This window comes from Perna viridis, chromosome 6 (genome assembly GCF_037379345.1).
Source record: "Perna viridis isolate PV_CMFRI_1.1 ecotype Kerala chromosome 6, ASM3737934v1, whole genome shotgun sequence".
Lineage (NCBI taxonomy): Eukaryota > Metazoa > Mollusca > Bivalvia > Mytilida > Mytilidae > Perna > Perna viridis.
Window position 1 is genome coordinate 35,213,676 of NC_142450.1, and position 27,998 is coordinate 35,241,673.

Consider the following 27,998-nt stretch of genomic DNA (forward strand, 5'->3'; position numbering starts at 1 on the left):
TAAACAAATTGGTTTTAAATGCCATACTGAGAGAGTAACATGTAAGAGTAATCAAGGGAACCAAGGTTATAGCGGTAATCAAAAGAATGTAATCCAGGGACAAAGACCAGACACGGAAAACAGACACACACAACAAAGAACACAAAGTAACTAAAATCATACATACAAAGTAACAAAAGTAAGCAAAAGTGAGCAACTTGGACTCCACTAAAAACTGGGAGCATGGACCAGGTGCACCGGTAGGGTAAGCGTCCTTGTGATGTATTTTCTTTTGGCATAAAGGAAAACAATCAATCAGGAAAAAATATTTTTATTAAACAAAGAAAAAAACAAATAAACAACAAAAACAAACATAAAAACAATTTTAGAACAAAATAACAATGTCACCAAAGTAAAAATCTGGGCTGATGTTTTCTAAGCTTATTAACGATTTGGGCGTGTCTTACGACTTATTTATGTATGACAGGATTATGTCCCATGTCGCGTTTTCAAAATTCTCTTAATTTAGGATGCTTCGCATTTTCATCCTACTTTTAAGGCACATATAATTAAGTGTACTAAGATGATCACATTTTCATCTTTACTCTTTAGCGTCGTTTGTGGCTACAGTGCTGTGTTGCTAAATGAAATGCCCTTGTAATTTCGTAAAATTTTGATTTCGCAATTTTGCTCATTACTTCACTTCAAAGAGAACATAAAAAAACCCCGCATTCATCGGTTAACTCCTAAATAAAGAAAGAAACTGTGCATGACTTTAAACGTTAAGATGACACTTCAAATTTAATTTTCATTTCAAATCAACTGTTATCAATTTTAGATAACAATACTTGTTCGATATTTCTTTACTATTACATTTTAATCATGCGTTTGATCATTAACAAGTTGATAAAATTCGGACATCATATTAAAATTTGGTTTCTTCAAAACATTAATATAAAAAAATTACATTTTGCATGTACTAAGAATATATTTAGGACATTCTGCGTCTTAGATTACTTCGAGATACAACTCTAAGATTGTTCTAAGACAAGCCGAAATCTGTCTTAAAATTTACCTTTGTATGTGTATTGGCACGAATCTTGGAATACTTTTGAGAACATCACTCCTGATTTATAAAGATAGGAAGAGACAAACAGGTTTCGAAAAAATCAAATAAAGTAGAAGAGATTAAAATAAAATACAGGTTATAATGACCTTGTTTTATTATGTACCCTGGTAAACAATGATATCAATATTGTGACATCCAAGAAATGTGGGGTTCTTTTAAACGCGTCACCTAATTCTTTCTACCAAATGCCAATATACTGACATGTTCATGTAGTTTTAGTATGTCTTAAATGCAAAATAAAATGCTAAAAAGCTTTAAAATTTATACCATTATTCAACCGAACGAATTAACTACCCTTTATAAAAAAAATTCTCAGTACTTGATGCAGCTACGATGACTGTAATAAATATTATCATCCTTTTACGGAGACATAATTTTGGTAATCCTCGTTTACTATTTGTTTCAGTTTATACCAATGCTATTTTAAACAGTACAATAAAACCCTGTTGCAATATAATAATGATACATAATGTACATCATCAATAAATAATTTGCCAGATTGAAATAAATAATTACAAATGAAAAGAACCTAGATTTCAGGGTTTATTATCTAAAGAAGACTAATTTACGTAATGACGATTGTGAGGTCGGAATCTGTTTACATATATTGCCTCCTTCCTTGACTGTCTTCTTCGAGACTTCATTATTCACTATAGTTAAGATTGTCACTAAATCACTGAAATAAAAGAAAAATAAGTATCAGCTGGAGTACATTGAATTGGGATATGTTTTGTTTTCTGAATTTATTTTATCAGGAGTAATAATGGGTAAAAATGTTTAAAAGGGATAATATAAGAAATAACGAGTCTCGGTTACAAGCATAACACTATGTAACAGATTTTCTTTACCAGTATATCGATAAGTAATGCACACATAATTCTTTAAAAAAGGTCGGCATTTTGTTGTTATCTGTCAACTGAATCCTTGTTCCGATAAAATATGTTGCTATGTAGCCGTCTCTCTTGCATATTAAGTTTTAACGAATATGACAAATTTTGTGCAATATAAATAATTAAGGTAGTCTTTTGTTCATAAAATACAGTATGCAGTGAAAATAATTATCAATTCACAAGGCACAGCTTGATACGACAGCATAAGACGAACCCTGAAGAGTTTTGGCAATATCGGACACAATATTCAAGCTTAATATAGATCTGAGCTTCGATTGTGATTACACCAGCTTTAATAGTTGACATCTATTAAAAATTTAAAGACAGGTCCAAAAAGATCACACAGGTTTTAAATGGTAATTAAGTAGGATGTATTGCTATAATGTTGGGCTTCTACCTAGGGAACTATTGTCTAACTATATTTCACTAATCACGCCTGTAACGATGACCTTAACTTTCAAATTACCATCCACCAGTGCGTTTGAAAAAAAAAGGGTTCTCCACATTCAAACGATTTACTTGTTTCTGCTTGTATAACATTGTATATCAATTTTAAATATTCCTAGTGGGTTAACAAAAGCCTACTTTGAATTCAATCATATAATTGAACTATCTGTTAAAACTTCTTTTTCAAAAAGTATGATACGCACATACATTATTAAAACAATTTTTTTTCCAGAAAAAATGAATTTTTAAATCTAAAAGTAATATCAAAGTTTATAATAATACTTTTGCGCAGTGGCTACGCTTTAAATTGTAAATTTCCTTAAAGTGGGGAAATACACAGCTCCTTATCAAAGTAGATCAAACATATTACAAGGAGCCTTCTTTCCTGTCAACTTGCCAAATAATAAAGTACTTTTTTCAATGGGCAAATGATTTGAAAAAGAAATCAAGGGAACTAAAATGCTAGCGGAAATCATAAGAATGTAAGCCAGACATGGAAAACACAACAAAGAACGGAAAATAACTAAAATAATACATACAAAGTAACAAAAGTAAACGAGCAACACCGACTCCACTAAAATCTGGGAGCATGGACCAGGTGCACCGGTAGGGTAAGCGTCCTCTGCTTTTCTAGAAACACCAGCCGAGTTGCTCATAAAAGTCAAGTCCGGAGTAGACGAAAGAGGAAAGGAAAACTATGACACGTTGAACAAATCAGTTTACATGGCGTAGATGGATACATCGTATCGATCCATGAGTTCATGATGACGGCCATAAAACGTCTGTAGTTATGCTTTTAATCTTGTAGCAACATAACCCTGCTCCAGAAGCCTATTTGTTAGAATTCTAGTGCGATACAAAAAGTCTGCGTAGTTTCGGCAAGCTCTGGCATAACGTATGAGCTGTGATATGAACACTCCATACGCAGTTGCTGAAGGGATGTTGCCACAGATGAAAGGAAAGTTGACAATTTTGAATGAAAAGTCATCAGGTTAGTCGTAAAGTTTGGTCAACAGTTTTCCTTTTTCATCGATTTCTAATTGTAGGTCAAGATATGAGGCTGACTTCATATCAATTAGTTTCATATCGATTTCGCAACAAATCAATTAGTTTCTGACGTTAAAGGAAAATAGAAATTTCATAACTGTTGATTATATCAATTCATGCCAATATATAGATAACTTTAAGATATAAATGCGTCAATATATGTGTTCATTTTATTTGCGTTATTTTGAATAATTCATTTTCCATTTTTTTATGAATAATGTGTATAAAATCTACTGCTTTTAAGAAAATGTTAAAAGAAATTAGAATAAAAGTAGAAATCATCACCGATCTGCGAGAATTAAGTATTGTTTCAGTATAGATAATAACTTACAATAAAACATAAAGTACATTGGCCATGAAACCACTTCAACTGTACTGTATTTTAACTGTTTTTGACTGTTACTTACAGATATATAATGCATATAAAAGTAAATATGTATTTATTAATGGGGTCACACCTTATTATGTTTCAAACAAATGTGAATCTTTCTAGGCACTGCTTTCTGATACCTTAATTTAATTGACCTACGTATTTCGATATTTCCTGAGATTTTTTACTAGACTGTTGATAAACCAAGAGCCTTCAACTGGACAACGATAGGAGACGTATCCTGGAACAGTGGCGTAACTCATAAGGAAATCTGCATCATTTGGTATAGACCGTTCTAGTTTATCATCTTCCGGTATATAACCATCGTAATCACATGAATCAGTTTGTAAAAGTTTCCCTAGTAATGAAATTTGGAAAAAAATATAATGATGTTATGATGTATGCGTCATCTGAGTAAGTTTTACAGACATGAGAAATCCTGGCGTATGCCCGAGTAGAGTTTGATCATAAGTCTTCTGTTATGGTTTCTTTTACTTGAAGTTCTTGTGAATACATGCGATATCGCCGATGAGTATATTGTTTTTTAATCACAAAAAGTCAGCCTCGCAAAAGTAAAGTAGCTTTGCACACTTTATCCATTTGTTAGTGCTAATAGTTGGTTAAAACGGATGTCAAGCATATTTACAAATAAGTCTTTTAAGAAACTATATATTTCTATTTCTCTGTTCTAATGATTTGCTAGGGGAACAACGTTCCACGAAATCGTGAGTATTGGTGGTATCAAAATGGGTATTTTGACAAATCATTTTAAAAAACCGATATTAAATCTGAAATATTTTCAGTAGCAGATATCATTTTTCTATGAAGGCCAAGTGCTTATGTTGGTTAAAGAATTACGGGTTTATTGTGGCTTATGACATCTATGTAACGAGCTCTTAAATGTCATAGAAAGAGTTTTAATGTTCTTTTCCGCAATTGGTTAACTTTATGACAGTCAAAGGTATAAGAATCATATTTATACCTGTTTCATAACACTGAATGAAACGAGGAAACTCTAATTATTTAATATAGATTTGTTTGTTTGTTGGGGTTTAACACCCGAGCAGCAATATTTCAGCTATATTCAGGCGATGAACATGAAGTGGATGACAAAATGAACATGAAATGATGAGGAAATAAAAAATAGGATGGGACACAAGGATAATGGGGTTGAAAAATTTGAATGCCACTGGAAATAGGGAGAGGTGGGCAGGGTCGGGCAATTTAGCTTCCTGTGGCGGAGCCCTATGGTTCCTACTCCGGGAGAATACCACAGTAGGATTTTTTAACTTGCAAGGAACGTGGCATCTTTCTCAACACGGTGCGCCACTATAGATTGTGGTCAAGTTTTCCGTTTTATAGCCTGACAACCCCAGCATGTAACACACCAGGGGTACCACATCCCCCTCGAGGCACACAACCCAGTTGCTCTGTGGGCAGAGCGCCCTAACCCCCGGCTAAGGTTCTGAGCACTATTTAGTCGCCTTTTACGACAAGCTTAGCGCTGCTGCAGGCCTATTCTTTTGACACCCGGACCTGCACTGGTCTTTAATATAGATGAAGTCCCAAATATTTGTATAAGATCTTAACGTCACGCAGTATAGACAATATATTGTCTTTGGAGCTTAGACTGAATAATAGAAAAATCTTGAGCAGATAATTTATGGAATTTGAAATGTAAGCAGTTATTGTTTACATATGATTTAAAAAAAAAATTAGATGGTTTTTAAGTTATCAATAGTTACCTGATTGGGTGGTTATTCCTTGGCAAGCTTGAATGAAGAAAAGTTTTGGCTTGTCGGCAAGTGATGTGCATCTTGTGCTATTGAAGTACTCCGTTATTGTTTTAATTCTACAAATGTTTCCTTGTGTTCCATACACATACGTGTATCCTCCATGAGACAGAATACAAAATATAAGACAATCATATTTCCTGTGATTGGTTCTGGATATCTCGATTGCTATCTTTACAATCCCTTCCGCTGTTTGGTCTTTGTAAATCTTAATCTCAAATTTCATTTCTTTGAAAAGCATCTCAAGTCTATCTGAAAGTTGTATTTTTATTATAACTGATGAATATGTACGCTTAATCAAGTGACCATCTAGGTACAGAACGTAAGGTGTGTGGCAAGCGATACACCGTATCAAACTTAGCCCATAATGCAGTCGGTGTTTAAATGAAAAACATTGCAAATATCTAATAGCCTATTGTTATGCTTAATACATAAAACAATATTGAGTGTCATCACTGAGGTAGCTGATTTTTTACAATAGACTTGTATTAATGCTTGAAAGAGACATGCAAATAACACTTAATTCAGTCATAGTATATAGTATAGTATAGTTTTTGGTCTGCATTTAATCTACAACACTAGATTACCTAAATATCATGATTTCTTAATAGAAATCTTGTTTCACATTTGAAAGTTTAAATTTTCATTCCAAGCCGTATACCTGCATCTTTTCCAGATCCAACTCTATCTTCAAGTTTTACACCATTCTTCGGCTCTGAACTAAATTGTTCGTTGTTAATGATAACAGCTATTCCTGTAAATACGGGTAAACCAACAATTATTCGAGTACTTGTCTAGTGTCTGCAAATTACTTTCAATCGATTTGCGTTTGAAATAAATGGGGTCGCAATATAAGGTACATTTTTCAAGTAATTTTTCGTATTTATCAAAATAAATATTCCTCAATGTATTCATCTTTGCACTATAAAATTGTATCATCTCAATTCATTGTGAGGTAGTCAGAATACTCTTTTTGTAGTAATTCCCTTTTGAGTAATCATTTTCAATAGTGCTAAAATAATTTTGCCAAAATGAAGGAGGGTCTTAAAGGACGTTTTCGGATTTAAAGACTAAACTATATATATGGAGAAATTTCAACACTTGACATTTTGCATTTTCTAAAAATCATCGTGGAAACTTAAAATGGTCTTTTTTTTCAGCAGGAATAAGGCTGTAAGGTGCTTTGTGCCAGAATTAAAAGATATTTTACCCAACAAATATAAATGGGAGAACAGCCGTGTTTCTAAGACGACAGTAGAAGAACACAGTGGTTGAAACATGTTTAGAAATTAAATCCACAGTTTAGACATGGTAAGCTTGAATTTTAGGAATAAGTATAAATACAGCTTGATACAGCTCTAAATGTATGTAACTGTGGTGAAGTGTTTGACACAGCATACATATCTAGCTCAAATGAAAAACCTCAAAGAACACACAAAATAGCCAATTTATAGGACAAGTTTTATTTTGACTTCTTTCACCACTTGTCCACAACCATTAAGAGTCGTTACTTCAAAAATTAAAAGCAAACATTCCTTTATGCGATGGATCTTTTCGGAACACAGTCATGAATAAATTCATACATTTTACTCAAATAAGTCTTCGGATATAAGAAAAAGATGTTGTTGGCCGTTTTCACCTCGTCAAATCAAGCGATGTTTATATTTACTCCCCAGTTGAATTTTTAGTGTAACGTGTTTGTTATATACTTTACCTCGGGGTTGGCTGTTCATTTTATACTCTGGTATTTCTACAATTGATGATATTCCCTGTTAAATTTACAAAGAAGCCACTAGACTACTTTACTAGGTATCATTTTAGATTAAAGTACATGGGTTGAGATTACCTTCCCCTCTTATCATTCATCAACTCAAATATGATTTAAGATACTTTGATAAAGCCATTTATAATGTACAAACAAGGTGACGCCAAAAATATTCTGAAGCTTGTTATTAATACTTTGAAACTTTTTATATATCTTTAATGTGAAAATGTTCCTTCTTTTATTCGACTTCTACTTTCTGTGAAAGTAAGTATATATCATGTAAATATATTAGGATATCTTAAAGTAGGTCAAACCCTTCTAATGGCATACAGATTTTGTTCAAGTCACTTAAAATTACATCCATCACGATTGCATTCTAGATACTATAAAACACGATGAGCAGGTACCAAATCATATGTGTTTAAGAACAATTAAGATAACAATTGTAGATGCCTGTGTCCTCGGATCTTTATTTTACTTCTTAGTGAAATCGTTCTTTTTTCATGTATTTTATTACTGTTTTTGTCAGGGCCTTTCATATTTAGAGCTAACTTAACGTGTCTTATATTCGCTGAAGACCTTTTAGTGATCTTTGAAAATAGGTGCTGCTTTGTAATTAGGTTATATGCTGGTGTTCTTGTTGTTTTTCATCATATCAATTTTTATACGGTTAAGTAACCAACTCATTGGTTTTATAGAGTAATCAAGGGAACCAAGGTTATAGCGGTAATCAAAAGAATGTAATCCAGAGACAAAGATATATTTAACAGTTGAAATAAAGCATGTCAAAGCGTAGGTGCTAATACATAGTATAAATTTGATTCACATGTAAAAAACTAAAATGACACTTTACCTGGTTTCTCGTGGAAATGTCTCCTCGGTACTACTGGATAATCGTTCAATGAGTTGCATTTACCTATTTAAAATATTAGAACATTTACTGTGCATAGAATTTACGCTAATCTCATTGGATAATTGGCTATATATATGATGTTTAAAGAATGTTCAATGAGTCGATGAAACACATCTTCGTGTTATTTATATTCATCACGCACACAATTAACTTGACTACTTTTATAGTTCACTCTGTATTGTCTAATTTCTATATATATCTAAAATATAAAAGAAATAAAATAAAAGAAAGATACGAAATTTAATTATAAGAACTGAATGTTCAATTTTCGATGTTTCCTGAGCATGTAAAAGCGTTGACTGGTCGCACATTTTGGACATGAAACGCTTATACACGGCGACGAAATATCAAAAATGAAACTTTCAATTTTTAAGTAAAACATTTCCGAAGCTCAATGCGCCATTCATTGTGTATATAGCATACACATGCACCATACAATTATATTGTGGAAATTCTAGATGTTTTGTTGAAGATTTTTTTTTGCATTTAAAATATTTCAACAGACTACTTACTATATATCCAGTGAAGAATTCAAAGAAATTTTATCCAACGATACGGATTTACCTATTTTATTTTGAGATATACTGTCATATCATTCTTTTTTTGAGATATATTTCTATATTTTGTATTGAAGTGTTCTTCTTTAGAACTTTATAAGATAAGTACCAGCAATGCGGTCCATTTTTTCAAAAAGTAGGTGGAATGTATCTTTACTTGACGGTTTGTTTCTTGTCTCAATACCTCTAACCATTCTGCAAGATAAATACATATATTTTACATACGGTAATTAATATGATCACTTCGTGACATAAATTATACTTATTGTTTATGCCATTTACTATATAAACAAATTAAAGACATGTTGATTTGGAAAATAGTTTGTATAAGATGATAAATATTTTTGTAATAATAAACGTATCGAGAAATTACTTTGAGGGGAAAAGTAACTAGAGCTGTGAATGTGCTCACAAAATTGTACAATAAGTAAAACATCTCCCTTTTAAATCATGAAGCAATAACTGTTTTGTTTTTTAATAAATGTGCATATGATTCCATGTCTTTATTTAAAGTAAGGTTATATTGCCACAAGACTATATTCATCACTTCTAAAGATTAATGATCAATAAAATGCCCTCGTTGTTCATTAAGGTATGAAACTTAACTATAAAAACAGATTATTTGACAATGGCGTAGTTCCCTCTTTCTTAAGCCAGACTTTAAACTATATGAGCAATCCTGAGGGTGAGTCTAAAAAGTATGGAGGCTTACACTGCTGATGCAACTGGTCCCTACTTCCATTTTAACCTTAAGACCTTAAGACCGGATTGTTTTTTGACTCTGTATTTTTTTTGTTTTCTTGGTATAGTTTTTGTCCCCGAATTTTGAATATTTTTATTGTAGTTCAACTGCATATTTCATTTCATTACCTTCAGCTATATCCATGAAAGATTTTAACTTGAAGAGTTGACTGGCTAACACATGTTTCCGTTAAACGGGGCAAACTGCTTTTTATAGCAAGCACTTGTTAAATAGAGATCTTGTTTCATGCACATCTCTTTATGTTCTTAACCTTTAGATATTTTTCATGAAATTATATTCAATGGTTTAGAAAGAATAAGCATTTATTAGTAATATGCCTAAATTGTTTGAAAATTAATGGGATGTGAACATAAATAGTTAAAAGGTGACATATTATTAGAAACACACCTGCAATTTGGTGACATGTTTCGATGGTTAGCCCAAACAGCACCTGCGTGACTCATATATGTTGCTTCACAACTGAAACATTTAATTTCGCCTTGAAGTGTATAAATTGTATAATAAAATCCGTTCTTAGCTAATATTACAGCACTTGCTGGTGGAGTACTACAATGCTGGAACGTTCTGAATCTGAATATTTCGAAGTGCAAAATTTCCGCAAAATCCGCACAATTAAGAGTAGCATTTGGCAGGTTAACATCAGCTTGACTAAAATCTCTATCCTCATTTATGATAAGTTTAGACGATTTATCAAATGGGTCAGTTTTTCGTGTTTTAGTATCTACACTGTCCGCTTGTGTTGCAGTGGGTTTAGGATTATTGACTTCACTTTCAATGTCAGGCTTTCGACGACAGGTGTACTGTACAAGATCTGTGATAAAGGTTAATATTTTTATTTGAAACAGCCAGTTGATGCTACATACATAACTATATAATAGTATAAAACGTTATATGAGCCATATGATATATTAAAAAAGGACCTATGATTGCATATACATTTATCTAAGTAAGTTTACTAATGATTCAAGCGTAACACGTTAGCCCAGTCTACTGGAGCAATTAAAGGCTTAGTGCTCTTTGAGCTTTTCATTTTCATATACAAATGTATATACTGGATTGTTATATAAAATTTGGATTCTTTTCTGAAAACTGCATATGTGCAGTGTTAATGTCGTCTCATGACTAGTTAGTGTTTTGACAGGTGTCATTCCATCGTCCTTTTGCACGAATACACTAGATTACACTCACAAACACTGAATAATTCACTCGCTCCATTTACTTTATATTCAGTAATAATTTAGCACTCAACTGTTAAGTATCATTTTCAATTTTTATTTGAACAAGTACCTTTGAAATAATGAAACGTTGTCAGATATCCAAAACAAAGTAAGGTCATCATGATGAACATGTGTGGTTTTAGATCTAAAATCCCTATGTAAAAAATAAAATAAAAAAAAATAATATGAGAATATTTTTAATAAATAAATTTGTATATCAATAAAAAATTATTTAAAAATTCATTAGCAGTTATGGCAGACATTTCCTTATTTTAATACATAAAAATCGATGGCAATAATCTCAACTCTAAAAGTCTATTTTGTGAAATAACAATGTAAAGTTTCTCATAAACGAATCAAAAGACTTGTTTATTCAAAATTACTTAACTAATGTAACCTTACATGAGAAGATTGCTGTGATGAGTATTCCAGTATTTCCATACCATAAGTTTGTCAAAATAAATTTTTCTGTAATGGATCTTAAAATATAAAACATACATAGAAATTTCAAATGTCGAATCAATAAATAAAAATTGTTAAGAAAAAGAAATAAAATCTTAAAAAAGAAGTTCTAATGTGTGTAAACATTTTGACGCATCTAACAATACATAATTTTCTTTTTTTATATATCATCATCCTAATTCGAAGATTATTTCGCCCCTTTTTCAATGAAATTATGAATAACAATAGAACCTCTGTTTGTCATTCATTTGTTTCTTTTATCTTTAACCACGTCTATGCCGTTTTAATTTACTACTTACGTAATATAAATCCGTACTTTGCGTATACATTCTACTCTTTGGCCTCCAGAGATCTTTGTCCAATAGAAGATTCGTTTCGAAGTTAAAATTGCATGTAATAATGGATTCGACAGCTTTGTTATTGCAGAACTTAGATTCGATACCACAGGCTGTATTCTGAAATATAATGTGTTAGACATAGACAATCTTTAGGTTACAGACCACAAATTCAACGAATGAGCATTTAGAACGTACACAAAAATAGTCCTACGCAGAAATTACCCTTGTTCTTCATAGTACTGTGAAAAAAGTTTTCATTTTATTTAAAAAAATAAACAGTTTCTGAAAGGAAATGTCCCATGCTATTTATAGACTCTTCACTTCCGTTGACCAGTGCTACACTGCTAGTCTGCTAACTCCTCATGCCATTCTGAGGATTGTTAGGTGACATATGTAGAATCATGCTGATATATAGTCCTCTGCAGGTTAAAGTTAAGGTAAAGTCCAGAGAAGCCATTGAATATTGTGAAATTAGGATAGAAGCCTAATGGGAAGTGGAATTAGTGTTTCCAGCCTTTAACAGTAAGCGTCCAGTACAGAAACCATCTAATGCAAGCTTAGAAATATCATTATTCATTATAATAATTGATAAAGAGACAAGTCCCATCATTTGAGTATTTTTTTTTCACAACACGATTATGGAATGAACTGATATTAATAACATTTCTGTTTTGAAGAAAATAGGTTTTTTCTCTGAAATGCAATTTTACTCTTATAATGATGTACTCTTAGGCAGTGCTTCATGTCACCGTCGTTCGGACAGAAGCCACGCAAGTAAAACTTAAGGGACACTATTCTTTGTTTGTTTTGTTTTTCAAAAAGAGATAAACCACAACCTTTTCTATCATAATATTAATTTTTCAAACCATGATCAGTGATCAGAATAATACTTTGAGCAGACAATTATGTCTGATCGAATTTTACTTCACATTTACACACGAATCTATACACCAGTGTTATATATCGTCGTAGGAACAGTTTTATGTTTCTTACCAACTTTAATTCATTTCAGATTTAATATTGGCAAATGTTACTTTTTTGTTGGTGGAATACGTGTACCTAACAAATAGAATTTGCAATATGTATATTATGGCATGGAGGTAATTTGATGAACAACTAGTACATTGTATTAAACAAGATATAACGAGAAAAGGTATGGTGAATATGTCAAAGAGACTACAACTCTACCTGGACAAAAATGTCAGCCAAGGCTGCCCATTGGATTACAATGAACGACGATGAAACCCTAACACCACAGGGCAGGCTGCAACTGCCCCTAAAATCATTATATCAGGTACAGCGAAATAATTGCTCCTAAATACTAAAGGAACATAAAAATAAACTAAAGGTGAAAACGAAACAAGACATATAAAGGCCAGAAATTCCTGATATGTGACAAGCGCAAAACAATATTTGAGAATGAGTTCCTTGTATCGGTTGAAACAATTCGTGAAGGTTGTGATATCGAAAACCTTGATGTAATAAATTCTCGGTTATATAAAGATTCCTTTCTTTTGAAATCCGAAACATTTTTACAAATACGAGAAAATTGTAATATGAAACACCATATGATGGTGGTAAGGGCACATCACCATCTAAAAACGGATAGTTAACAATAGGAAGTGCAAAATCGTCCTTTTTATCGTAAATTTTAGTATAAAGTTTACCTTTCTCGATATGAATACTAAGATAAAGAAACAGAAGTTTTTTGTTATCAATATTAGCTTTATTCAAAGACAGTTTTTCAGGATATATGTCTTAAGTATAAATTTTGATTTTGTCGTTGTTTAGGGCCAAAATATCGTCCAAATATGTAAAGGTGATATTAAATTTTTCTACCAAATGTTGTTTGGAATGGTCTTTATTTGATATTCTTATAGTTTATAATTACATTTACCTAGACACTTTTCTTCTGTTTTTCCTATAATGAATTTTGTTTTTCTCTCTTTTCAATGAGAATTTACTTAAATCAGCTGTAACCAACGTGTTATTATTTGATCTTTCATACACGTCAATAATATCATTCAAAGGTATATCATAGGATGGAAGACTTTCTCCAAGAGATGAGCTGGTTGACATCCATGGTGGGTATAATGGGGACAATTCTCCTTGAAGAAAAAAATAAAGATCATTTAAACGTATTTTCTCACTTGAATTTATTGTTCAATCAAAACTATTATAATACTAATATTAATTTAAAACATGAAATATCTAAATTGAGTCATTATGATAATAGCAGCAGAATGGTTAGAAGAATCAAATAAGATACAAAAATATGGGATAATGCTATGCAGAGCGCAACTTGATATGAAAACAGAGTTCAATTAAATAATACCAATATTTATTCATTGAGTCTTCAGATTTGGATGACAGGATAATTAAAATCCATATCCATCATTTATTGCAGAGAAAAGCTTTCATTAAAAAGAAAGTTATTTTTAAACTATACATTATACAAAACAGAAATTGTGATAATACATTTTTTGATATTTTGATGTATTAAACCATTTCTCATGTTATAATGAAGGGAAAACTAAGTTATTCAACACACTAATGACGCTGATACTTTAATTTATAGTCTATTCCATATAACTTCGAAAACATATTTGAAAATGTCATTTCGTATTTCAAAATCATTTAAATTTTCCTTTTTTCTCATTGCACTAACAAACTTTTGAAACTCAGAATTTTATCTCATCTCAATAAACAAGCACAAAAAGTAAACTTGACGAGGATGAATAATCCGGCCAGAGTAAGCTATATTTTTTATATAGCCTAGCTTGCCAAGTGGTCTAGGGTGCGGGCGGTATTCGCTACACTTCTACACTATCATAATTGACACAGGTAAGATAACATAGACCCTTATATATAACTAATCTGTTTTGTTTTCCTTAGTGTTTGAAAACCTTCATGACCAGGTAATTTAAATATCTAAAGCTATAAACACGAAAACATGATTTTGGAACTTCCACAAGATGACAAACCGTCCACAAATATTACTAGATGTAAGTGCATAAAAATCCCATTTTCCTATTTTCACGCATTTTTTTAGAAATAATGAAATGCTTTATGAGGTTTGCAGAAAATAGAAACTTTTCAGAATGTTCCAACTTTTAATGTGTATTGAAATAATGAATACACTGATATGGTTATGTGTGTCCGAGACTCTGAAAGAACCTTAAAGTAGACAAGTATTAATAAGAAAAAAAAATAGTATTCAATGAAAAGAGAACAATATAGAGGAACCTGTGTTTTAGCAGATTATACAAAATGGTCAAACCAAATTAATTACTCACCTTTCAGTGATTCATCTGGTAATCGTCTTTCAAGTGTATGGCTAGTATATGATGGCATCATCTACAGTAATTGATTTACATTGATATTTTCATTCATCAGCAAACGAAAAAGGGCATATTGGTCATTTTTAATGCATGAATCTTTTAGAAATATTGCAGTTGATAAATAATAATTTTATTAAATTGAGTTAAATTATAACAAGTGCATAACATTTAGTAACTCCAGTAATCATGGCTTGATTTATTTTTTTATCCGTATTTACTTCAAAACAAAATAACTATTTTTGAATCTGTCATCCAAAATTCTATTCATATAACTTTACTCACAATTGAAAGACAAATGATTACAGCAGTAAATAAATGAAACATTCTTTTGATAGCCGGTTCTATTTCTTCTGAAGACCTTTGGAAAAAAGAAATAAATGACATTTGAATATAATTCAAAACATGAAATATTCAAATTGAGTGGACGTGATAATAGCAGCAGAATGGTTAGAAGAAAACACAGAATAAAATAAGATACAAAAATATGGGATAATGCTACGCAGAGCGCAGCTTGATATGACTACAGAGTTAAAAAAAATCAATCTTAACCTTCCTTGGTAATTTGGCACTTCATGCTTGAAATACAATGAAATACAATTATCCCTAATTGGTCTCGAATTCTTACTTATTATTTAGTGATAATCAGTATACTCTCTTGCCGTGGTCACAACGACAAACAGGGACAAGAATCAGCAATGAGTAAACATCGATTAATCGAAAAATGAAATGTATAATAATTACCCTTAAATAGACAGAATGAATTAAAATCAACAGCATATGCCAATTTTAATAGAAGAACAAATCTGAATGAATTATCGTACATATGTGCGTCAAGTCAATTATAATGCTAAGTGATACATTTTAAGCTTTCTGCAGTGTTATTTCAAATGATTTACATTGTGATGTAGGGTTATATTATATGGTTCGCAAACTAACATCTTTCAAGTACCAGTCCATATACAATTCAGACAGTGCCAATATAAAAGTGATTAATGGCGAAGAAAAACCCACCAAGTAAATGATGCTTTTTCAATCAACACATGCTATATTTTTACAGAACAATTGTCCTTTCCATATTCAGATCTGCACTTTTGAGATATCATACATTTCAGATCTCCCTAAAGAATCAACCAAATGAAACCAAATCAAGAAAGATAACTCTCGCAAAGTCCCAATTTCATGCACAATCTATATTCATTTTATATCAAAAGTGCAACACCCAAATGAAACACTAAGACTGTTTATGAGGTCTGTAACTGATTCTGAATAAGAAATTAAAGTGAATTCGGTGGATTGTTGACATGCATTAATCACATCTTGTCTGATTTTTATAAAGACTGCTACTTAAATATGTTTCATTGTTCAAAGATATTTTAATGGACTATTTAAACATACATTAAAAGGAATAAATAATGATAATAATGATCCGACAATGCGGATTATTTTTAAAAATCATAGCCCCATGAAAACTTTATTCAATATAAATACAGGTAGGTTCTACAAAATTTTTTTTAGTAACAAACGAAGACGAACATAGACAAAATTAGCAATGTTAACACCGATATTTTAGAGATTAATTTACATTGAAGATCAAATAGTTTGTTAGAATTCTTGCAATAAAACTATGGCAACACAATACTTACATATTTGTTAGAAAATTAGTTTCCCCGTACTTTTTGTTACAAGAAAAAAATCCGATTTTTTGTTTTGAACTTCATGAAGAAAAAACAATTGAGCAGAAAGAGTCTTTCATCTTTCTGTCATGTATGAGTGAATGAAATACAGTGATTATTTTTATCACGTGATATATATATGTCTACGTGGCACAATGAACACGGAAGTTATTCTCATAAATATGACAATTAGACATAAAATGAAAGTGAAAACATCCATATGTTTTTCTTAAACTTTTTTTGTTATTTTATTTGAAACAAATATTCGACTCAGTGTGTCCTTCGAATTTCATATTTTTGACAAAGTAGATATAATTGCATGGATCTATTTGTAATCATCTTAAATTTCAGAGTAGATATTTTTAGAACACATTTGTGGAAATCACCTTAATCAACACTATCAGCATTTAATTGATAGATTTGTTCTTGTTTGTCGTATAAAGGTATCCTGTTGTCGTAGACGTCGGTGTCCTTTGAGAAACGGATTGAATAACTCGAGTAAAAGTTGGATGTTTCAATTGATTTTGAACTTTGTTACTCGAACCGTATAGAAATAATACAATAACTGTAGTCTCTTTAAAATTGTAGCAAGGTGTGTCATCCCCAAAAAGGAAGGTTATAATTGATTAAGTGCTTGTCATTGATTGATTGAAGGTGGCATAGGGGACGCCCATTTGATATTGAGGGGGGGGGGGGGCTGGGAAGGTTATAAGGATTGAAATATTTGTACATATTAATTAATTTTATTTTCATTGACATAGTCAAATTATTTTTATTTCAGTTCCTATTTCCTGAAGCTTAAACTATTTTTATATTTTTTATTATTGTTTTCTTAAGAAGTATCTGAAGTTAAGAAAAGATAATAAAACAAGAGATATACTATATATATTAAAGAGTAATCAAGGGAACCAAGGTTCTAGTAGTAATCAAAAGAATGTTATCCAGGGACAAAGACAATGACGTGGAAAACAGAGATACACAACTTAAACATAAAGTAACTAAAATTACACATACAAAGTAACAAAAGCAAATTATCATCTCGGACTCCACTAAAAACTGTGAGCATGGACCAGGTGCACCGGTGGGGTAAGCGTGCTTTGCTTTTCTAGAAACACCCGCCGAAAAAAATCTAAAACAAGAAAAGCTTTATCTTGGATGACACCTTTGCCAAGAGTGGTATCTGCTGCGTATATACTTGGCGACGCATACCAGCATAATAATTACACGTTAGTTTAACTGGAGCAGGTAACATATTTTACAATTTCATTTTACAATTATTATGTCTGTCATTGAGTATATTGTTCATCATTATTCAGATTGTAATGACTTGATATATACATAGGAGCATATTGGTAAAAAATAAAAGAAATATACTTTTATTATAAAATACAATGTACCTTTACTTTGAATATGATCCGCGGTAACTCATATTTATACTAACTTAGGCATAAAATTTATTCTACAAATTATCCTTTGATATATCCAAGGATTTTTATTTCTTTGTGTGCAAAGCAAAACATAGATTCCTAGTAAGTGTTTCTAAGCCCAACAAAGCTTTTGACTCTACCTTTACAGGAAACGATATTCCTGAGCATTCAAGAAACATTTGCGTCTTTTCATGTCGGCAGAGATTTGAAAAATAATCTAGTTCAGGCTTTTCCAATGATCATTTGGAACACCTGTCCTCTAAATTCAACATCAATATTGCAAACACGTTTCCATTATTTTGATAATATCAGACTTGGAGTTGTCTTGTTAGAATCAGTGTAGTTTTCATGAAATAAACGTATTCTCTACCTAATACTGGATGTTAGTATTTTCTAACACCGCTTGGAGGACATGGAATATCAGACTCCCAACGGTAATAAATTTTCAAAGGAGGTTCTTCCATTTATAGAACAGCAAAAATGAATAAAGTATATAATACGTTGGATGTATATATTTTTGATTGATTCTAGAACATTACAGTCAAACAGGAAGTAGAACAAGTCCTTTTCGCCCGCATCATATAATTTACAAGTTAGGTGTTCACTATTGTATTTGGCACGATCTTTCTGACAAAAGTAAAGGAACCAGTAACTACTGTGATTGGCTTTTGTGCTGTCCCTTTTACAGGGTCGTTTTGATGATTTATGGATAACAGTTGATGGCTTCTCCGGAGAAGTAGCTTGTTATCGATATCTCATTTGTTGTATGTCTGACATAAATGAATTAACCAATCTTTCCAATATCCCTTAACACTCTTGTTGAAGAAAGTTTTCCAAACGTTTTATTGTTGGCTTAAATAGTAATTGCATGGGCAATGGCATATCGTACAATACTAGTACTGTCTTTAATGCGAAAAAACAGCAGGTAATATTTTCATCTTTCATAAGTAAGTGATGCATGTGGCATAATAATCTGAATTGATGCCTAATAGTTTAGCCGCATACAAACACATACTACATTTTACCCCAGCGAAATTTACAGTATTGGATATGTAGATCCTTTTTTCTAACATATATAAAGAGGAGTAAAATACTAAGATATTATGAAAATATGCCGAGTGCAGCGAGGCAGAATAAATAGTGTTCATAGAATTTTCGGACATTTAGGGAGTTTTATTATTTATTTTCAGTGTGCTATAAAGTTAACTTTTTATTTTCTGTACCGTGCAGATCAATATCTTAATTCTCGTCAATAGGTTGGACATATTTATTTAAAATAAAAAAAATTCCAAGCTCCCCCACCACTTCCTCATCATCAAATGATCCTCCTTTGAACGTCCTACGATAGATATTTCAAGACGAGAATTATTGACCAGTTGAATACGCCTTGCTGTGTTCTTATCCGACAAGCCGAGCGAGATCTGTGTTATTGTAACAGATTACTCTACCTCTCATATGCCATATGTTTAGTCGCATAGGAGTCATCGATGTGAGATGCTTAAATAAGTGGGTTAGAATACTACTACCTTCGGAGTTACATTAGCCTTTTCCCCTAATATGTTGCAGGCATGTGCATTGCCTATTTTAGCGATTACAACGAGATTCAACGTTCTTGAATTCTCATTCTCAACCTTACAGGCAGCTCCAGCTATTACCTCAAAGTTGTAGCACGTCTGATTCATAATGAGTACATATTCCGTAAAATATATAAAAAAAATAATAGTTCTCCGCAGATGGCGGATATATTATACACATAATTTGTGATTTAAACAAATGTACGTCAAACTGACACAACTGACAACTTTGCATTTATTTAAAAAGTGATTGCCTTTCCTATCTTCTTAGAAAAGGCTCTAAATAGCATAAATCGTTCATTTCGTTTTTTTGTGTGTAAAAATGCATAGTTGTTTTTTTCATGGATAAAAATCTGAAGTAATTTTTTGCAAGATATTCCAAGGAAAAATCATATCAACTTTCACTGAATGCTGTTTAGTAGTTTCTGAGAAGATTTTTAATGTAATCGATAGCGGATAATTCACAGGTAATTATATGTAGGGTACCCATAAGAACAATCATTCCAACTTTCGTTGAATTTTGTATATTAGTTTTTGAGAAGATGTTTGAAAGTAATATAATCAAAAATGGCAAAAACATCCAAAATGGGCTCGAACTACGGTCATCATGTTTTCACGAAAATTTGACAAAAAATATCTGGAATTGGTTTAAACCTGTGGTTTTGGAGATATATGCAAATATTTATTTTATTTTTAGTAACGGCGACAATGTTGTTTTGACGGACCAAAAATCGAAACATAATATAACGCTTTTCTATTTTCGTTTATTGATTCAGAAAACTTTCACTTTCTTCTTTTTTCTGTGGAATTTCTCTGTTCCTGCTGACCACCAGATCCTATCCAATTTGGTTGATTGCTATCACTAGGGGCCATCTCAAGAATGAATGCTATCTTCACGTGCAAACACTGCGATGGAGCTGAATTTGTGTCCGCTATACACATGATCCAAATGCAGGGTATGTATGTGCTGTAGTGAAACATTTCTACTTCTTGATTTAGATTGAATGAATATAACTGATTATGAAAAATCCGTATAAAAATGTTTTGGTACTCCATGCTCGTTTTTCATCTTACGTTTAGACAATACGGTGCTGACCGTGTGTTATCAATGTTGAGATGGACACAGAATATCAGTCGTGTTAACCTTGCAAAATGTAGTCCTAAAAATCACTCAAAATTATGACAGTGCTTTTTAGTGTTTTTCATGCAAAAATAAGATAATAAAAGAATACACAGAGGAAGATCTCTTTTGATTTTGTGCTTTTATGTTATCCTCATACAATTTTTGAAATAAGGGTAACAACAAAATCACAGAACACTAATCCGATTCAAAATCAAATTTAATCCACAATACATCTGGCTAAACCGGAGCAGCTTGTACCGCAGTGTTATTGACTTGGTACAGGTATTTCAATGAGACATGAGTATACCAGTAGTGATTAAAAAGCATTTGCATGCTATTGTTATAATCGGTAAATCAGCAGTCACATCAGCACAAAAAAACAATTTAAAAGAAACAATAATTACTCATTGTTTAAGTTGAAAATGGGCATTTTTCAACCGAGGATTGATATCTAAAATACAATTTGGTAAAAGACCTTGTAAGACACATTTCCCAATACCCCTGATTCTGGAGTCTGTTACACAGATATTTATAGCGTTTAAGTAAATCATAGTAGTTAGTACTTGGTCTGCCATAGCAAATCAATTGTGAAATATAAACACCATATGCAGGAGATGAAGGACTATTGCTGCACAGGTAAGGAACATTTTTTGTATCAATCGTAGAGCTGAGATGACCATTGTTGCCAAATTCGACGCAGAACAGGCTGTTTCTGTAGTTATCTCGAGCTCTGGTGGATTTATATTGACGGTTTTATTTTATTCTGTACGAAATTCTGAAGAAATTCAGTCTCGTATGAATACAAAAACAAATCGGCTAGCAGAGGAGCACAGTTAGTGCCAATTGGAATGTCAAGTTGTTGAAAAATAACACATAAACGAGGGTTTTTTTTTATAGTATATTAACAAAATTAAGGGGAGATTTTCTATCAGATCAATTGACTTTTGACAGTCATTATTCAGTATTTTACAAATTTTGCGACATTCAGAAACTTGTATAATGGAAAGTTTTTGATATAAAATGTGTTATATCTACGATCACCCCGCTTCATCACTAATATTGAAGTCCAAAGTTCTTTTTCTTTACGTATATGAACAAATAAATGTAACTTTGTTTTAAGTAGTCGCATATATATGAAATATAGTATTAATAATGTACATTGCAGTATTTTTAAAGTAACAGTGGATATATATTTTAACACAAATTTGGTGTACTCATTCATTTTGCAGCAATTCTTCAGCACAAGCAATAATAAAAAAGCGAGAGATAATTCAGCGATTGCATTTTCTTTTAACTCGAACTAGAATGGTGGTTGTAAGAAAACAATTATTTGGTAAAAACAAACTGCTAACAAGAAACAAAGTACAAACCAAATGTCTTGTACTCTTCATACTTTATTTCAATGGTTGTAAACTTTACGAGTTTAACGAACTGAAAGCTGGAGAGGAGTTATAAATATACACGTATATCTAAAGAAGATTTTTTTTTAAATGGGGGGGGGGGGAAATATTAACTCATTATGACTTTGCTTTAATGTAGATGACATTTCATGTATCTATAATTGTGTTTTATTTTGAACAACAATTTTTAAGGGTTACTAAAACATTATGCAATGGGGCATTGCTGGTTTGTCACAATTGATCGGGTGATTGTTATTGTTTGAAACAATACAAATTCGAATTGTGTTAAATGAAAACTAAATTTATCAAAATTTGGAAATATCAATTATAGGACAAAAACAATCAATTTAGAACTGAAATAGTAATGTTTGCATTTCTTAAACATCGCAAAAGACCAGAAGACTAGTCTCTTTCAAAAAAATTTCGACATTTTAACTTATGAATGTGTCTTTGTTTTATCTAATTATTCTTTTTAAAATTGCCGAAAAATAATTCTAAACTCCATATTATGAATGATAAGAATGAAACGTCTTACCTTTCTGTAAACAATTTGATGGACCAATAAAACCATCATTTTAGGAAAATTCGATACCATCCTTATGAATCACCCAAATCCAAAAAAAAGTTTGGAATTTGGTTGGTGTTTAACTTTTGTTTGAATAAGGCTTTTAAGACCGAATTGATGAATTTATCGACTGATATGAACATTCACATTTCATTTGTTTATTATCTATACCGGATTCTGCACGATAAACTTGATGTTTGTTTCTAGACAAGCAGAGAGATATTAAATATCAATGGACATCCATTTTTATCGTCTCAAACTCATATTTTTAATATTGTTAACCAATTGCTGATTTTAATATTGTACTATTTCTTTCCGTGTTGTTTTTCCTCGATGTTCGTTGTTCCAGTTAAGGACATCATCTCCACACCGATATTACCCTTGATTTCACTTGCTCTGAGCGAAACTCCATTTAATAATTTTGCAACAAGTTCTTACTAACATTTACATATTTTAGTGATATATATGTAACATTTACTACATCACCCAAAAGATTTATTATATTTACAAGCAAAACCAGTTCTGATTAACTTTTGAAGGTAACAGACAAAATAAGCAGCATTGGTCCGTTATATAAATTGTATTTTGTGTTTTCAATAACTTATCTATAACTTTAAAAAACATATAACCATTTTTTTGTCCTTTTGTAGAAGAATAAACTGTTTTAAATTATAATCAATCTCTCTGCAATTGCTGAAAAAATCAGGATATCATCACTTTAGCAAAAGGGATGGAAATAACCTTCTTTCTTCAGTTATAAATTTAAGAAAACGTTGTTACTGCTCACTTTTGTTCATCACATTTCGTATATTTGTACACCTAACTTCCATACGCCTCTTAAATAATCATGAATTTCAGGTGCGGCAATAATTGAAATAAATAACACAACATCAGGAATAAGAGACGAATACAAGCTGTTAAAGCATTATTTGCTATCCGAACTCTTACTACTTCCAGTTCTATCTTAGAATCTTCTCTTTTTTTTTGCTAGAATTTTCCTCAGACACAAATTGTGTTTTTACTAAATATCGGTCAATATCTTATTTATGCAGCTGTAAAGATTAATTGACACAGCAGATTTAACCAATCGGTAAAGACATATAAAAAATAAATTATTTCAGAGTTAAGTTCAAATATCTGAAATGACTATATTGACATTACGAATTTAACATGCAATATGTAAAAACGAGTAATTCCAAAACGACATGAAAATATATTCACAGTATCAACGGGAACAGAAAAAAACTTTTTAGATAATCTCAGAATTCACGTGCACTTTCCTTAGATACACTTGTTACTCCTGATAAAGATTCTCCACGCTGTATTAAGGTGTATAGCATCAAAGTTGTGCCAAGATATCACATTGTTGAGAATATGGAGATGCCAAGACCATGGACGCGGTTTGTGAATCACTATCTTCTCTTCGTGTATCAATTTGATTCGTAATAAATGGGCAACAACAGCAATGTAAATGTCATCTAAGTGTATAATACGTACAAACGGAAATGTATTTCGTAGTTTTCTAACAGTGTTTATATTTGTCAGGACAGCCCCCGCACTTAAAAATGGCGGATATATTGAATATGGAAATTCTTCATAGGTCACATAATATTTACTGAGCAGTTTTTGCCGATATGGTGATTGGTTACACTGTCTGTATCCAATCATAATGCTATGCGTTATGGCAAGATTATTTTCAGCAAATGCTACTAACTTAGGAATATTTATAAAAAAGTCGTCGTCAGAGAAATAAACATACCTATCCCCCTTGCACTTTGACGAAACCCAATCATATGCCATCACTGTTTTGTAGATGTTGTTATAGTAGTTGTCTTCAAACGATCCTCGTAAGATATCCCCGAACTCCTGAATTTCTGTCTCCATCAGATTACCACTTGTATGGGTAACACTTCCTATTAAATATATAAGTTGCACGTCTTGTTTTCTACAGCTTCCCCATGTTTTTCTGATAGCCATGCGCTGTCTTATATTATCTGGGAACGATTTGACCATGATAATAATCTTTGCCTTGTTGTTACACATGACACTACGTGTTACATTAAATGTATCGAATATATTATTAACTGGTTCTGCGTCCAAGTACTTATCATATGCTATTTCTTCAGTTCTTTTTTTGTTGTTTTGGATCTGGTACATTAAATTTAGGTCGGGTACTTCACAAAAAGGACGGTCTGTCTCTAGTAAATGTTGATAAATCACAATAGTTACTAACATTGCAATAATGGCCAATATCCTAGTTTGCCGTTGTGTAAACATGTCCACAGATATTTATCTCTATAATGACGAAAAGACGAAATAAATGACATGTCTCCTTTACACAATAAAATCAATTGCTATCTAATAATGATGAAATGAAGTAATACCTGATGAAAAAATTATTAGTTATTTAAATGCATATGAGTTGCGACATACGTTGTTTCAAATAAGTGTTCAATATTAAGGTTTAAGTACTTCTCCGTCTAAGAATCAGGCAAAATGTGAAGGGTGTGGCAAATGAAGGGAAAAACGCAGAGATTTTATTGCATTTATCAAGAATTTATACCTGATAACATCAAGAATTAACCATCCAAGTGTTTGTAAAATTTCAGTTGAAGATAATGATAGGCCAAATCTGGTTGAAATGCACTATGGTAAAATGACAGAAAAATTTTCAGCACTTTTTCCCAATATAAGCAGTCAAAAATATATATGTCGCATAGATGCTTCAGTATAAATTTTAATTGCTTTTTGGTTGTTATCTAGATGTTTTGCATGTATTTGAGGCATAAAAGACCAAATTGAGGAAAACGATGTGCTTCCCACTGCCTGATTCTTACAGAGCATGGTACTTAAAATCTCGATTACGGCCTGTGCACGTGTTCTTCGATTAAGAAACCTAACCAAATATGGCATTTTTCCTTTTGATTTATCTTTAAACCTGGCTGATAAAAAAATGATAAAACACGATTGTGTGAACTCCTGCTGATATTATGAAACAAAAACAAGAACGGTCTTGTTATTAGTTCTTTGTTCAAAACAAATTACAATTCGTTAAAAAGCTTTTTTTAGTTCTTACCTCAAGACTTTAGAAATGTAACGTTTGTTATATAGTAATAAAATCCGAAAAATACTATTCATATAAATTGCAAATTTTGATATGCTGCGCCTGTGTTTCAATGAGTAACCTCTCAGAGCAGCATTAGAATCAAATATGTAGGAAGATATAAATCGAAAACTCAATTATATACAAGAAGTACTCAAAATCAAAATGATAAAATACACAATAATATATTATATTTATCGTCATAATTTGTGGGAAATAATAAGTTATTTTGAAGTGTCCTAGATATAATTGAAATTGATGATATTTTTGAACACTAAAACCAAAATTCTCATCCCAAATTGCCAGTTTGAGAATGTCTTACCAATTATTTTGGATTTAGACTTCCTTTATATTTGATTCTAGTGCTGCTAGTGAGAGGTGAGTCATTGAAACACGAGTACATCATATCGAAATTTCCAATATGAATGATTGATAGTTTTATATTGTATTATAGTAATGAATGAGTAATCAAGGGAACCAAGGTCATTGCGGTAATCAAAAAAATGTAATCCAGGGACAAAGACCAGACATGGAAAACAGACATACACAACAAAGAACATAAAGTAACTAAAATCATACATACAAAGTAACAAAAGCAAATGAGCAACTCAGACTCCACTAAAACCTGGGAGCATGGACCAGTTGCACCGGTAGGGTAAGCGTCCTCTGTTTTTCTAGAAACACCCGCCGAGTTGCTCATAAAAAGTCAAGTCCCAGGGTTGACAAACGAGGAAAGAAAAACTGTGACCCGTTGAATAAATTAGTTCATATATTCATGGTGCTGATGGATACACCATAACGATCCACGAGTTCATGATGACCATAAGACTTCTGTAGGGATGACTTCAATCTTGTAGCAACATAACCCTGTTCCAGAAGCCTATTTGTTAGAGTTCTTGTGCGACACAGAAAGTCTGCGTAGTTTCGGCAAGCTCTGGCATAACGTATGAGTTGTGATATGAACACTCCATACGCAGGTGGTGAAGGGATGTTGCCACAGATGGAATGAAAGTTGACAATTTTGAATGAAAAGTCATCACGTTTGTCGTAAAGTTTGGTCAATAGGTTTCCTTTACCATCGATTTCTAAGTGTAGGTCAAGATATGAGGCTGCTTTTACAGAGTCTGGTGTTTCGAACTTTATACAAACAACATATACCAACCTTTGCATATTGAAATTGGTCCTCATTTATGGAAGTTTGGTAAAGCGTCTTTAATGTGTTTCCTTCTTTCTTAAGTAATAGCTGTAAATATTATGTATCTTATCAATGTAATGCATAAGTACGTCAAGGGACAAGTCTAGAATATAAAAATGAGATTTCCCGACTGTATAAAAGCCTTCCTTCTTTGTATTTAAATATTAAGATCGTTTAATTATATATTAGTACATTCCCTGGAGCTTATTATTTGTTTTATTATATTATTCCATTTATTCACTGTACAAGACACCTAACAACACTTTTTCTACTTTGTGCTTTTGCTCAGCCAGCCAGGTTTCAGCTTTCTTGATTTAGACAGCATTATTTTATGAAGAAAACCTGAAAAGTTTTGAAAAAAGTCATCAGCAAAGTAAGTAAAATGGAGTATTGTTAGATCATACATGCAGTGACTAAATGCAATAAATGGTGGGTGTCAGTTTGTTTATCTTTCCGATAACCATATACTTTTTACTTTTGTATAAAGCTTGATAAACTGAGATGAAAAAGAGAGCCCTGTAATTAACACCCATCTGTAGCATGAGCGTCCCATCATGCAACATTTTTGAAACTGAAAATTTTTTTGGAGATTTTTCAAAACAATTTTACAGAATTCATTCTTTTGGACACTGTGACATATGTTTTGCTAATGTTTGTAATGTTATTAAAGTAGGATGTGTGAAAGTCGTTCGTTTTTCATATAAATGTACTCGCGGGCGAAACTTAGAACACATAACCCTTTTCAAATGATTATCCTGCTCTATTTTTATTTTAATTCCAACATTATGTATGAATGTTTTCACAATTGTCATTTGTTGTGGTTCAAAGAAGATTTGCGTGTTTCATGCAGTTCGATTTATTTTCGAAGAAATTAAATGTTGTTGAATATATTTTAATGTTGGTATATACAGCTAGATTCAATAAGGT

General features: G+C 31.8%; 1 protein-coding gene and 1 long non-coding RNA gene across 5 annotated transcripts; one reads left to right on the top strand and one right to left on the bottom strand.

Moving 5' to 3' along the window:
• Positions 1 to 294: 294 nt before the first annotated feature.
• Positions 295 to 25,162, bottom strand: LOC148614719 (uncharacterized). 4 transcript variants are annotated; one of them, XM_088589013.1, is made up of 15 exons: positions 24,533 to 25,161; positions 15,294 to 15,369; positions 14,967 to 15,027; positions 13,568 to 13,778; positions 11,632 to 11,787; positions 11,273 to 11,349; positions 10,941 to 11,024; positions 10,041 to 10,464; positions 9,000 to 9,085; positions 8,274 to 8,336; positions 7,370 to 7,405; positions 6,317 to 6,409; positions 5,608 to 5,907; positions 4,022 to 4,220; positions 295 to 1,784 (listed from the first exon to the last, which is right to left on the bottom strand). In XM_088589013.1, the coding sequence occupies exons 1-15, from the start codon at positions 25,048 to 25,050 to the stop codon at positions 1,655 to 1,657; spliced, it is 2,514 nt and encodes an 837-aa protein (XP_088445139.1). In that variant the 5' UTR covers positions 25,051 to 25,161; the 3' UTR covers positions 295 to 1,654. The 4 variants fall into 4 exon arrangements, with proteins under 4 accessions (XP_088445139.1, XP_088445142.1, XP_088445141.1 ...); XM_088589016.1 differs by having other exon boundaries at positions 22,744 to 25,158; XM_088589015.1 differs by lacking the exon at positions 24,533 to 25,161 and adding an exon at positions 16,655 to 16,836.
• LOC148614720 (uncharacterized) lies at positions 19,768 to 27,693 on the top strand. Its single transcript, XR_015923765.1, has 3 exons — positions 19,768 to 20,152; positions 20,519 to 20,641; positions 27,361 to 27,693. It is a non-coding gene; the product is annotated as an uncharacterized LOC148614720 (long non-coding RNA).
• Positions 27,694 to 27,998: the final 305 nt, after the last annotated feature.